The sequence below is a fragment of the Vitis riparia genome, chromosome 14 (genome assembly GCF_004353265.1).
Source record: "Vitis riparia cultivar Riparia Gloire de Montpellier isolate 1030 chromosome 14, EGFV_Vit.rip_1.0, whole genome shotgun sequence".
NCBI lineage: Eukaryota > Viridiplantae > Streptophyta > Magnoliopsida > Vitales > Vitaceae > Vitis > Vitis riparia.
In genome coordinates this window covers 24,936,239-24,949,428 of record NC_048444.1, presented here as the reverse complement: position 1 = coordinate 24,949,428, position 13,190 = coordinate 24,936,239, and the positions used below count along the sequence as shown (strand labels likewise).

The 13,190-nt window shown below is 33.2% G+C and overlaps 1 protein-coding gene across 5 annotated transcripts in view; it reads left to right on the top strand.

Annotated features, from left to right (window-relative positions):
- The first annotated feature begins 1,259 nt into the window (after positions 1 to 1,259).
- LOC117930889 (probable disease resistance protein At4g27220) overlaps positions 1,260 to 13,190 on the top strand; it is a 55,204-nt gene continuing 43,273 nt past the window's right edge. For 2 of the 5 annotated variants that reach the window (XM_034851661.1, XM_034851660.1), the window contains exons 1-7: positions 1,264 to 1,687; positions 1,916 to 2,132; positions 2,287 to 2,378; positions 4,880 to 7,740; positions 9,682 to 10,134; positions 11,068 to 11,520; positions 11,863 to 12,927. In XM_034851661.1, coding sequence (XP_034707552.1) covers positions 2,122 to 2,132; positions 2,287 to 2,378; positions 4,880 to 7,740; positions 9,682 to 10,134; positions 11,068 to 11,520; positions 11,863 to 12,927 — 4,935 coding nt within the window. In that variant the 5' untranslated portion in view covers positions 1,264 to 1,687; positions 1,916 to 2,121. Of the gene's footprint in view, positions 1,688 to 1,915; positions 2,133 to 2,286; positions 2,379 to 4,879; positions 7,741 to 9,681; positions 10,135 to 11,067; positions 11,521 to 11,862; positions 12,928 to 13,190 lie in introns of all 5 variants that reach the window. The other 3 variants (XM_034851659.1, XM_034851658.1, XM_034851663.1) reach the window with 2 other exon arrangements.

Sequence of the window (13,190 nt, the reverse complement as noted above, 5' to 3'; positions counted from 1 at the left end):
CAAATATTTCATATCTTTTTAAAGTTATATTTTGTATACACTTTTTATTTTCTATTTTTAAAAATAAAACATACAAATAAATTTTATATGAAAAAATAGAATGTCTTGTAAAAATAGTGTAAATTTATTTTATATTTTTAAAATAATTTTTAAAATTTCTTCAAAATTTAAGATAGTGAAGGTTTTTATACTTCGAATTTCTTAAAATAATTTTTAAAACCATTATATTTTTAACATAAATATTTTAAAAATTTTAATAATGTATTATATAAAAGATAATATAGTTTTTTTTAATTTTAAAAACAGAAAATAGAAAATAAAAAATAAAAAATGTAAACAAACTTGATTGATTTAATTAACATGTACGCTTTAAACACGTGAAACTTTCGAATCTGTATTGAAAGTTGAAGAGTGGTTTTGAAGCCCACCGAATTGGAGGGCAGTTTTGGTGACTCATTAGTTTCACGCCCACCGATTTGACGCATGGTTTTGAAGAATGGTGTGAACTGTGGATTTATGTCTCCATCTTTTTGACTTTCTTCACAGATACAGCGGTTCTCGCTGATCGAGGTGAATAATGGGATTCCCTTTTCAGTATAAAAAAAAGGTATACCATTAGAGTGATTCTCTCGAAAACCATTTGTAATTGAAAAAATTATTAACAAAAGTCTTGATTAGAAAGCTTAAATTTTCCCTAATTTTTTATAAAATAAAAATATTTTTAACAACCTTTTTTTTAACCTGTATCCTTATTACTTTGTTTACATTTCACACTCAAATCTCATTTTATTTTCATTTTATTTTAATTTACAAATTCATTTTTTAAGCAAAAAAAATAAAAATGGAATGATTCGTAGAAAACCATTTGTAACAGAAAACATTATTAACAAAAAGTCTTGATTAGGAAGCTTAAATATTCTTGATATTTGTCCATCACGCGCTATTTCCAGAAAATATTCCTAATTTAAATCTGAGAGAAAACCCTATTACTATTTATGATTGATTTCTATTAAGAAAATCATTTCATCAAGCTAATTAAATTCATTCTAATATTTTAAAGTAAATTATTTTGATTTAAATTAATAGAAACTAAAGTAAAAACGTATACCCTTAATTTCTAATTTCATAATTTAATTGTAATCAAATGAAAAAAATAAATCAAATGCAAATCAATTTTAGAATTTCATTAAGGCTTCGGAGAAGATTGAGACATGGGTTTTGACGTCTACGAAAGGGTTCTGGTTTGTGAAGAGTTGTGAATATGACTGTGACAGGGGTGGACATCGTGTTAGAAATTGAATAGGAGGTATGAGAGGCTATAGGTAGACGGCTGGTATCAATGATTGAGGGTCTATATCATTTCAAGGGCATGGAGCTATAATGGCTAGGTGCATGGCTGGTGGTCTCTCCAGTTACTTGTTTTCTCTTTTGAACAAAAAAAAAAAAACTAAAAATTTGTTTCATGAAATAAGTACGTTTGATTGTTTCCCTGGTTCGCAAAATGGCTATTTTAAGAGGAAAAAAAAAAGTTGTTTTCTTTATGTTTTGAACGTTTAGAAAACTTAAAAAAAAAAAAAGGCATCAGGTATCATTTGTTCTTGGTGTTGTTCTTCGCCTTCTCACTTTTTTCTACCTGTGGTTTCTCCTCTAGCACAGTGAAAGGCGTCTCCAACCGCACAAAACGAAGGTAACTTCACCAACATAACTGTGCTTTCATTTTTTTTTTTTTTTGTACTTGAAGTTATTTTTGATAGCTCTGATAAAATATACTTATTTTATAACATTTGTTTGGAAAAATGTTAAATTTAGATAAAAAAAATAATATTTTTTTTAATTTTCTCGGTTCTTTTGTTTTCAAAAAATATAAAAGTTATCAGAATGAATTAGAGCTAAACCCTTAATATGTCTTGGGCAGCCCAAAGAATGGGCTGTAGCAGGGATATAGGACGGCTGATGGGTGCTGTGTTCAGTGTCTTGGGCAGCTAAAAAGTTGTGGTTGTGACAGGGGTAGGGATGGCTGAAGGCTGCGTTGTCAGTAGGTTTTGGGTTGGTATGAGAGGCTATAGGTAGACGGCTGGATTGAATGATTGAGGGCCTATATCATTTCAAGGGCATGGGGCTATGATGGCTAGGTGCATGGCTGGTGGTCTGTTTTCTCTTTTATAAAACAAACAAAAAAACTACGAACTTGTTTCATGTAATAAGTACGTTTTATTGCTTCCCTGGTTCGCAAATTGGCTATTTTAAGAGAAACAAAATCGTTTTCTTTATGTGTTGAATGTTCAGAAAACAAAAAAAGAGCATAAGAGAACAGCTGATCCTCGTGTTTTTCTTCTCCTCTGGCACAGTGAAGGCGTGTCCAACAGCACGAAACGAAGGTAACTCTACCAACGCGTACTTTCCTTTTAGTTTTGCACATATTGAAGTTATTTTTGATAGCTCTGATAGAATAGGCTTATTTTGTAACATTTGTTTGGAAAAATATTTGATTTACGCAAAGAGAAACCTTTTTCTTCTTTTTTTATTTTTTATATTCGCAGCTCTTTTGTTTTCAAAAAATATAGAAAATGAATAGTGCGCAACCCTTTTAGTTTTGTTACTTTCGCCATATCAAAACTTTGTTTTTTTTTTTTTTTTGTTTGGAAATCTGATTTTTGTTTGGAATGGGATTGTGGGAATCGTTTCTCTGTTATGTTATTCGAATGAGATCTAATTTTTTTTTTTTTATTCTTGAGGCGTTTTTTGTTTTCTGGTTTTTTCCCGTTTAATGCTGAGAAAACTGGGGAAAGAGAAGAAAAAGAATTTGATGAAAGTGGGTTTTTTCTTGAGTTGTTTTATTCAAGGGAACGAAACAGGATATTCTTCCATGCTCTTGGTTTGAAAAATTGAAAATTTTTGTTTCACTATAGGCTGCGCGTGAGAAGGCTGTTGGACCTCTGTTTCCGTTGAAAGAAACGGTAGAAATTTTCTGATTTTTGTTTTATTTGTTATTTGTTCGATAATTTTAATTGATTTATGCATTCCGAGTTGCCATATCCACTTTCCTGTTTATAGAACATTTACAGGTTCCGAGATGCTGTATTGTTAATTTGGTAAATTTTTAGTTTCAGCTGTGGGTTTTTAGATCCTTTGAACTCAAAATTGTCTTGAGAACATTCAAGTGGGGCAAAATTTAATGATGAATTTCATTACGGATAAATTTAATAATAAAAATTGAAAAGATTAGAATAAAATCAATAAATTTAATTTGTGTTATATTAATCGCTGTCATTGTGTTTCTTAAGGGGCCTCTTCTATCTGGATTTATACCAGACAGAGGATCCTTTGTCACCATAGTGACGTATAGCCCACAATCACTGAGAAACTCTATGCTGGATCATTTTTATTAACTGAATCAAACAATTTCTTTTCCTTTTTAATGTTTTTGAGAACAAAAACGATATTTTAGCATTTAGTTTCAAAAAACAATTTTTTGTACTTGTACTCTTTTAATTAATCATCACTCCCTCATTAGGTATTCTTTAAAAAAATTAAACCACTTGTCAAGTAGTTCAAATCATTAGTTTATGTTATGAAAACAGGTTTTTTTTTTTATAATTGTAATGTATTTAAAAGAAATAATTGGTTAAAAAAACCAGATAAATTTCAACTAAAATTTAAGATTTTATTTGATCGCTTTGGAGTTTCATAACTATCCTCCAGTGAGCCTATGAGGGAAAAGTTGGAGTTCTCAAAACCATAATTATTTTTTATTGACGTATGGAAGGATAATTCTCCTATTCAAATCCATTATTCTTAAGTTTTTGTACATGAAACGAGCAGCCATAAATTATGCTAACCCTTCGGTATGTATTTGTACTCTAATATTTTTGTTAATCGACCATATACCCAAGTAGATGCTTGATTATTATTCAATTGATTAGAAAGCCATTTCATTTGGAGTATGTCTGTTTTTTAGGGGGCTGTGGACTAATAATATTTAATCTACTGAAAAGATAAGATTGTAATTTTAGATGTTTTTTTCTAAAAAGAAAAATAAAATTTTCATATATAGAAAATTACATAATCCAATATTTTTTTTCTTCGTATTGGTTTTAGTGGCATATTATATTTTTTTCATTTTTTTAGTGTTTTGTTGATGTAACTCGATTAGTGAGACTGAACCATATGGCTTTTGCAGTCAGAGTAGGGCGACCTGAAACAAAATGAATTGATTAAGTATCTCAGTTGAATTTCCTTCTTTTTGAAGGAATCATCTCTTGGCTTTTTGCCAAATTTTTATGATGGTTTTCATTTCTTTAAAGGTGTCAGTGTCTTTTTATGCCTCGGTATTTCTACTGTCTGCATTTGCTTTCTCACTGCCGACTCCCTTTTTCATTTTCCTGTTGTCTGTCTCAGTCTCTCCCATTTACTTGAAGTAACGCAAAGAAATACTTTCTTTGTTCAAATTTCACGACTTCGTATTTTAGTTGCTTTGTTTGAGCTTTCTCTATATCTTTACTTTCTACCCATTCTGTCGTTTTCCAACTATTCCTACTCCCTGCACACTCCTTGCCGGAAACTAATCTCAGTTTCAAATTTTGCTAATCTCTATCTCACCACTAATTACTTGAAAAAGGGGTAAAAAAAAAAGAATTCTGCTTTGTTGTCAAACTCAAATCAAACTGCATATATCCCTTGAGCTTTCTCCATCTCACGACTCTGTACCCCTTTGTCAATTTATCTATTTTCACTCATACTCACTTCTGATTCTCCTTTTCATCTCTTTGCTTGGAGCAAGTCGTCTGCTCCTTTCATCTCCTAGTTTGGTTTCATTTGTTGCTCTGGCTTCTCAGATTGCTGTTATTTCTGCTTTGATACGTTACCCTTTTTTTTTTAGTTCCTCAGTCAGTCACCATCAGTTTTCCCAAGCAAGCTAAAAGGGAGAGGCAAAAGCAGTCTGCCGTAGCTGAAATGACAGACATTGTTATTAGCATTGCTGCAAAAGTTGGAGAGTACTTGGTGTCTCCAATTGAACGCCAGCTAAGATATCTGTTTTGCTATCGGAGCTATACGGATGATCTCAACAACAAGGTTCAGGAGTTGGGGCATGTGAGGGATGACATTCAGAGAACTGTTGATGCCGAAACGAACCGAGCGGGGTATGAAATCAGACCTATTGTTCAAGATTGGCTGAATCGGGTAGCTGGAATTACAGGGGAGGCAGAGGAATTGATGAACGATGAAAACAGGAGCTGTTTCAATGGGTGGTGTCCTAATTTCAAGTCTAGGTACCTGCTAGGCAGGAAAGCAGAAGAGAAGGCGCAGGAAATTGTTCAAATCAAAATCGAAGGCAATTTCCCTCACGGAGTATCAGATCTTGTCCCTATCCGGAACTTAACCTTTAAAAATTATGAACCTTTTGATTCGAGAGCATCGATTTTGAAAAAAATAATGGATGCAATCGGAGATGATGAGATCAAGATGGTTGGAGTAAGGGGGATGGGCGGTGTGGGCAAAACCACACTGGTTAAACAAGTAGCCGAACAAGCTAAGCAAAGGAATCTGTTCACAACAGAAGTCTACATAGATGTATCCTGGACTCGAGACCTGGAAAAACCTCAACAAGGAATTGCTAAAATTCAACAAAAAATTGCAGAGATGTTAGGCTTGAAATTTATGAGGGAGGATGAGTCCACAAGAGCAGTTGAACTGAATCACAGACTGAAGAAGGAGAAGATACTAATTATATTAGATGATATTTGGAAGGAGATTGATCTGGAGGAAGTTGGAATTCCTTGTAAAGATGATCCGACAGAATGCAAAGTAGTGTTGACGTCTAGAGATCTACAGCTAATAAGACAATACATGGACGAAGAAACATGTTTCCTAATTCAACAATTACCTCCGGAAGAAGCTTGGAGTTTATTTAACAAGACATCAGGTGGTTCCCTGGAGAAGAATCTGGAGCTGGGACCTATAGCCACCGATGTAGTTGAAGAATGCGAGGGTCTACCAATTGCAATTGTAACAATTGCAAAGGCACTAAAAGGTAAGAACGTGGCTGTATGGAAGAATGCCTTGAATGAATTGAGTACATCTGCACCAAAAAACATCCAAGGAGTGGAGAAAAAGGTATACTCATGTCTAGAGCTGAGCTACAACCATTTGGAAAGTGATGAAGTCAAGTCATTGTTCTTATTGTGTGGTTTGCTAGGCAATGGCAATGTTTCATTGGATGACTTGTTGAAATATGGCATGGGTTTGGATTTGTTTGATAACATTGATTCATTGGAGCAAGCAAGAGATAGAGTAGTTGCCCTAGTGAAAATCCTCAAAGACTCAAGCCTGTTGCTTGACCCATTTGAAGATGGGCACTACTCATTTGAAGATGATAGGAGTTTGTTTTTTGCGGAGGAAGATAACGGGTTTGTCAGAATGCATGATGTGGTTCGTGATGTTTGCAAAGCAATTGGATCGAAAGATCATGGATTTGTGGTGAAAGAAGCTGTTGGATTACAGGGATGGCAACAGAGGGTTCATGAGTTGGGAAATTGTACTCGTATCTCTTTGAACTGCAGAGATATCCGTGTGCTTCCAGGAGGATTGGTATGTCCCAAACTTCAATTCTTCTTGGTGAATAGTGACCAGCATCTTTTGAAAATCCCAGATGCTTTTTTCAAAGAGATGAAAGAACTTTTGAAAATCCCAGATGCTTCTTTCAAAGAGATGAAAGAACTCAGAGTTTTGAGGTTGTTGGGAATTTGGGATCCACTAAAGTCTTCATCACTTCACCTTCTCTCAAATCTCCGAACATTGTGTCTACATAGATGTTGGATTTCGGGAGGCATAGAAATACTTGGAGAACTGAAGAAACTACAAATTCTTAGTTTTGTAGGTTGTAACTATATAGTGCTTCCCAAAGAAATGAGTCAATTGACTGATCTAAGGATGTTGACTTTCCGCGGCACAGAAATTCTTGATCCAGAAAATGTGATATCAAGTCTATCTCAGTTACAGCATCTCTGTATTAGATCGAGGAGAGTCGATAATGATTTTTTCCGTTGTGAGTTGAAACACTTGTCTTGTTTGAGGGCTTTGGAATTAAGAATGCCATTTTCAAGTTTGCTTCTGGATGATGTATCCCTTAAGAACCTCACTAGATATGATATATCTATAGGCCCTAAATCTCCTTCCATTGTCTATGATGGTAGAAGGAGGACCTCACGCAGGACCTCACGCAGGTTGATACTCAATGTGGTCGATGCCCAACATCTGGTGAGGTGCTTCTCCAGGCTGTTAAAGACAGTTGAAGTTCTAAGTTTGAAGGACTTGAATGATACAAAACATTTTTTTAATGAGTTAGACTGCGACGGTTTTCCTAAACTCAAGTATCTGTCTATCTCTCTGAGTGGTGCGATGCAAGACATCATCAATACAATGGACGATGAATGGGTCGACCCACCACATAGTGCCTTTCCTCGCTTGGAGGACTTACGGCTTAGAGATCTCGAGCAATTGCAAGCAGTATGGCGTGGCCCAATTCGGATTAGTTGGTTTACCAAGTTGAGAGTTCTGTTCATAAGGTTATGTAGGAGCTTGAAATATATCATATGGCTTCCTACAACACAAGCAAGGGAATCAGTACTAGTGTTTCCTCAACTGGGAACCTTGCGACTGGAAGGTATGCCAAATCTCATTAACTTCTACTCCACGGGAGCCAGTGGCAGCCAGGAGCCATGCAGCTCTTTTTTCAATCAGGTATGTTAGATTTTCATTTTCAATTTCTGCCAGTCTTGAAAACAAATTAATCACATACATTAATTAAATCGGTAGTTTCCTAATGGTGGTATGTACTAGTAAGAAAGCCAAATAGCCAATCACAAGATTTCCTTCACCCCCCCAAAATCATTTTCTATTGTAAAATTACGTAGCTAACCTTATTTTGCTCATGTATCCCAAATTAAGGAAATTGATTAATTTTGTCCATGAGTAAACTCTTATTAAGACAGTGGATTGTGAGATCCCTCCATCATCTGTATTTTGCCTCTCTTCCGCATACCATTTTTCTGTTATATTCATTTTTTTTTAAGCTTGTAAACATACTTATATTATTTAGCCCACATATATGTATATTTTCTCCACAAATATGTATATTTTCTATTTCAATTTGTTAACTGAAAGTATTTATATTGTTTCATCCACTAATATTCTTGATATAACAAAATTTCAAAATATATTACACAAAATTCAAAATTTAACTATCTTCTTTACCCTTTCATTTTCGTCTTTTTTTTTTTTTTTCATTTCTCAAATAGTTACTCTTATTTCATTAGTACCATTATTTTTCGTGTCTCTTTATAATTTACTCATGTTACACTATTTTCCTCACATTTTACATTTTCGTTTCAATCTACAAGTTTACTTCAATTTTATCTTGCTCTTCTTTCCATTATTACAAGTTCACTTTTTTTTTGCATATTCTTTCATTTTTTTTTTCTAATTCCTTTTGCAAATCTCCATAGTTTTTCAAATATGGCATTTATTTTTATTATTTTTTCACCAAAAAAATTTATTGAAGTAAAGATAAGCTAATTCAAGAAAATAAATATTTTGTTTAACAACTATTAACACACGCTGTACAATTATTTATCCCTTATTTTTTTCTTTCTAAACAATGTTATTCACGGGACAAATGATTTTGATTTCATTTTAGATTTTATAATGGATAAATTTTACAAAAATATGAAAATTGCATTTTGGTGGATGAATTAAAAAAAAAAAAAATTTATCGCAAAATCAAGAATAAATATAGATGGATGGTCACTGATTATGAGTCACCATAATTGAAAATTAGAGGTTAAAAATTAAAATAATATGAAAGAGTCACATTATTTACTTGTTTTATGGTGTTATAAATTATTAAAAATTATACTTGAGAACGTTTGGCAGAAAAGTAATAAAATAAAGGCGTTGAATAATTAGAATTATATCAGTTCCAATCAATTCATAATGATTTAGTCTCCTATCAATATTGAATAATTAATTTCAATACTTCAAATTTTAAAAAGTAAATAATAAAATAATAAAAGTTGTAAAAAATTATATAAATAAAAATAGTGAAAAAATTACAAAGGGAGTGAAAAAATTAAGAAAAGATAAAGCGTTAAAAATTGGCAAAAAGAGATGTCAATATCAAACATGAGGTGCACATTAGTGGGACAATTAATTTGTAATTAGATGAAGCAAAGTATTTATACAAATATCATTTTTTCTATACTGTGTTTTAGTATACAAAGCATGGTAGGTGGGTGGATTGCATTTTTCTTTTTTTTCTTTTGGCTGGCCTATGAAATATGAACAATCAGATTGATGACTATTATGGTGGCTTCTAGATGATCTACAATGATTTATCAAATAACAAAAAAAAAGATACAAAAATTAGGATCATTCTATTGCCCTTATTGAAAGAAAAAATTGGGTACCAACTCCCTTAAATTAAAAAAAAGAGATTAAAATTGGGATCTCTTATTTTCTCATTTAAAAAGAGAATTTATAGCAAAGTTCTAGTTAATCTTGTGCTTTGTCACACTGACATGTTGACTTTCTACCTCTTATATTCAATTCTATATGTCTAGTTATTGGAATATGGGTGAACGACTGACTACATTAATTATTAATTCTATGTCATAAATTGGACAGGTTGCACTCCCCAGGTTGGAGTCCTTACATTTGAAGTTAAGTTTGGATAATGTCAGAACAATGTGGGACAGCCAAGATTCTGTAGATTGCTTTCAAAATCTAAATTCATTGAGAATAAGTGGTTTGACTTCCTTGAAATATCTTTTTCCAGCTTCAGTTGTGAAGGGTCTTACGCAACTTAAGGACCTAAGCATAAGCTTTTGTGGAGTGGAGGAAATTGTTGCAAATGAAAATGGAGTTGAACCAGTGCCTATGTTTGAATTTCCTAGTCTAACCTCTCTCCAGCTTTGGGGCTTAGGCCAGCTCAAAAGGTTCTATCGGGAGAAGTATACTTTGAGTTGTCCACTCTTGGAAAATTTGGATGTAGTGGATTGCGATAAAGTGGAGCTACTATTTCAAGAAAAATGTCTTGAAGAGGAACTTGATGAACAACCACTTTTCTTGATTGAAAAGGTATGACTCCTTTTGCACATCTAGGTTACTACATTTATAGTTAAATTAATCAAATTAGATAAAGGGACTTAGAAATATGGAGAAAGGGACACAAATAATTATAAGTCATGAGGATTTTGCCGGTGTAATAAGCATTATGGTGTTATAAATTATTAAAAATTATACTTGAGAACGTTTGGTAGAAAAGTAATAAAATAAAGGGGTTGAATAATTAGAATTATATCAGTTTCAATCAATTCATAATGATTTAGTCTCCTATCAATATTGAATAACTAATTTCAATACTTCAAATTTTAGAAAATAAATAATAAAATAAAAAAAGTTGTAAAAAATTATATGAATAAAATTAGTGAAAAAATTACACAGGGAGTGAAAAAATTAAGAAAAGATAAAGCGTTAAAAATTGGCAAAAAGGGATGTCAACATCAAACATGAGGTGCACATTAGTGGGACAATTCATTTGTAATTAGATGAAGCAATGTATTTATACAAATATCATTTTTTCTATACTGTATTTTAGTCTACAAAGCATGGTAGGTGGGTGGATTGCATTTTTCTTTTTTTTTCTTTTGGCTGGCCTATGAAATATGAACAATCAGATTGATGACTATTATGGTGGCTTCTAGATGATCTACAATGATTTATCAAATAACAAAAAAAAAGATCCAAAAATTAGGATCATTCTATTGCCCTTATTGAAAGAAAAAATTGGGTACCAACTTCCTTAAATTAAAAAAAAGAGATTAAAATTGGGATCTCTTATTTTCTCATTTAAAAAGAGAATTTATAGCAAAGTTTTAGTTAATCTTGTGCTTTGTCACACTGACATGTTGACCTTCTACCTCTTATATTCAGTTCTATATGTCTAGTTATTGGAATATGGGTGAACGGCTGACTACATTAATTATTGATTCTATGTCATAAATTGGACAGGTTGCACTCCCCAGGTTGGAGTCCTTACATTTGAAGTTAAGTTTGGATAATGTCAGAACAATGTGGGACAGCCAAGATCCTGTAGGTTGCTTTCAAAATCTAAATTCATTGAGAATAAGTGGTTTGACTTCCTTGAAATATCTTTTTCCAGCTTCAGTTGTGAAGGGTCTTAAGCAACTTAAGGACCTAAGCATAAGCTTTTGTGGAGTGGAGGAAATTGTTGCAAATGAAAATGGAGTTGAAGCAGTGCCTATGTTTGAATTCCCTAGTCTAACCTCTCTCGAGCTTTTCGGCTTAGGCCAGCTCAAAAGGTTCTATCGGGAGAAGTATACTTTGAGTTGTCCACTCTTGAAAAAATTGTATGTAGGGCGTTGTGATAAAGTGGAGCTACTATTTCAAGAAAAATGTCTTGAAGGGGAACTTGATGAACAACCACTTTTCTTGATCGAAAAGGTATGACTCCTTTTGCACATCTAGGTTACTACATTTATAGTTAAATTAATCAAATTAGATAAAGGGACTTAGAAATATGGAGAAAGAGACACAAATAATTATAAGTCATGAGAATTTTGCAGGTGTAATAAGCATTATGTTTGATTAATTTAGCTATACTACAACTATATATTCAAGGTATTTATATAAATTGTGATATTCATCTTGTGGTTGTTCAATAATACTGGTAACCAGATTATATAAAATTAGCTTGCTGGAAGCCTTTTTATATATAGACCTTATTTATTTATTAAAGTTTTGTTAGCGTAATAAAATATTAATGTTTTTTATTTGATTTGGCAGAGCATATTTCCTAATGTGGAGGAATTGATGTTGAGTTTTACGGGCCCCATGGAGATATGGCGGGGCCAATTTTCAAGGGATTCATTTGGCAAACTAAGAGTTTTGGAGATAAAAATGTGTGAAGGGATTCCAGTTGCAATCCCCTGCAGTAAGCTACCAGTATTACAGAATCTGGAGCAACTCAACGTGCAAGATTGTGATTCAGTGGAAGAGGTAATCCAAGAGGAAGGACTTGCGGGTGAGACAATTCCACGGTTAACTAAAATATGCTTAGTCAGACTACCTAGTCTTATGCATCTATCTGGGTTACAGCCAATTCTTCAAAATCTTCATTCTCTAAAAGTAGATTTCTGTGGAAATTTGATGAATTTAGTATCACCCTCAATGGCTAAAAGACTAGTGCAACTCAAAGTGCTTTATATAACATACTGCTCCGTGATGAAAGAAATAGTAGGAGCTGATGTGAGTGAAGCAACAGATGATATTAGTTTCACCAATTTAGAGGAGCTAGAACTTGGGAATTTAGTTGTTCTGGAAAGCTTCTCCTCAGCAAGTAATACCTTCAAATTCCCATCCTTGGAAAAAGTAGAGATCAAGCAACTACCAATGCTTACACATCTATACAAGATAATCCCTGGCTTAGGTCAGAATCTTCAAAAGCTTCGTTTTCTAGAAGTGTCGGGCTGTGGGAACTTGGAAATTTTGTTAACACCGGCAATGGCTAAGGCACTGGAGCAACTTGTAATGCTTTCTGTGAGGGACTGTGAAACGTTGAAAGAAATAGTTGAAAATGGAGGTGAAGCAACGGATGATGAGATTGTTAACACGAAATTGCAAGAGCTAGAACTTCATAATTTACCAATTCTTAAAAGCTTTTGCTCAGCAAGTTACACCTTCAGATTCCCATCCTTGTTAGAGATGGGGATGTTCGGATGCCCTAAGATGGAATTTTTTTGCATGGGAGACTTAATCACACCAAGGTTAGAGGAAGTATATATGAATGGTCTATTGCTAGATTTGGAGAATGACCTGAATGCTGCCATTCAGAAGGTATTTATGGAGACGGTATGTTATAATTCCCCCGACTTCCTTCTACTCTTAAACCATCTTAATTTTCCCTTCACTATTCTCTGCATATTGTGAATTCTAATTCTAATTCTGTTTGTTTACCATCTCTCAATTTCTCTTGCTATGAGAAGAAGACATAGAGCAAGCCCATGGAATTTTCATGTTTTTCAAGTCTATAACACATGTTTAGTTTCTTAAAATAAGGAATCCACATTGATGAAGGCAGAATTTTCCATGAATTTTCCATGTTTTTCATGTTT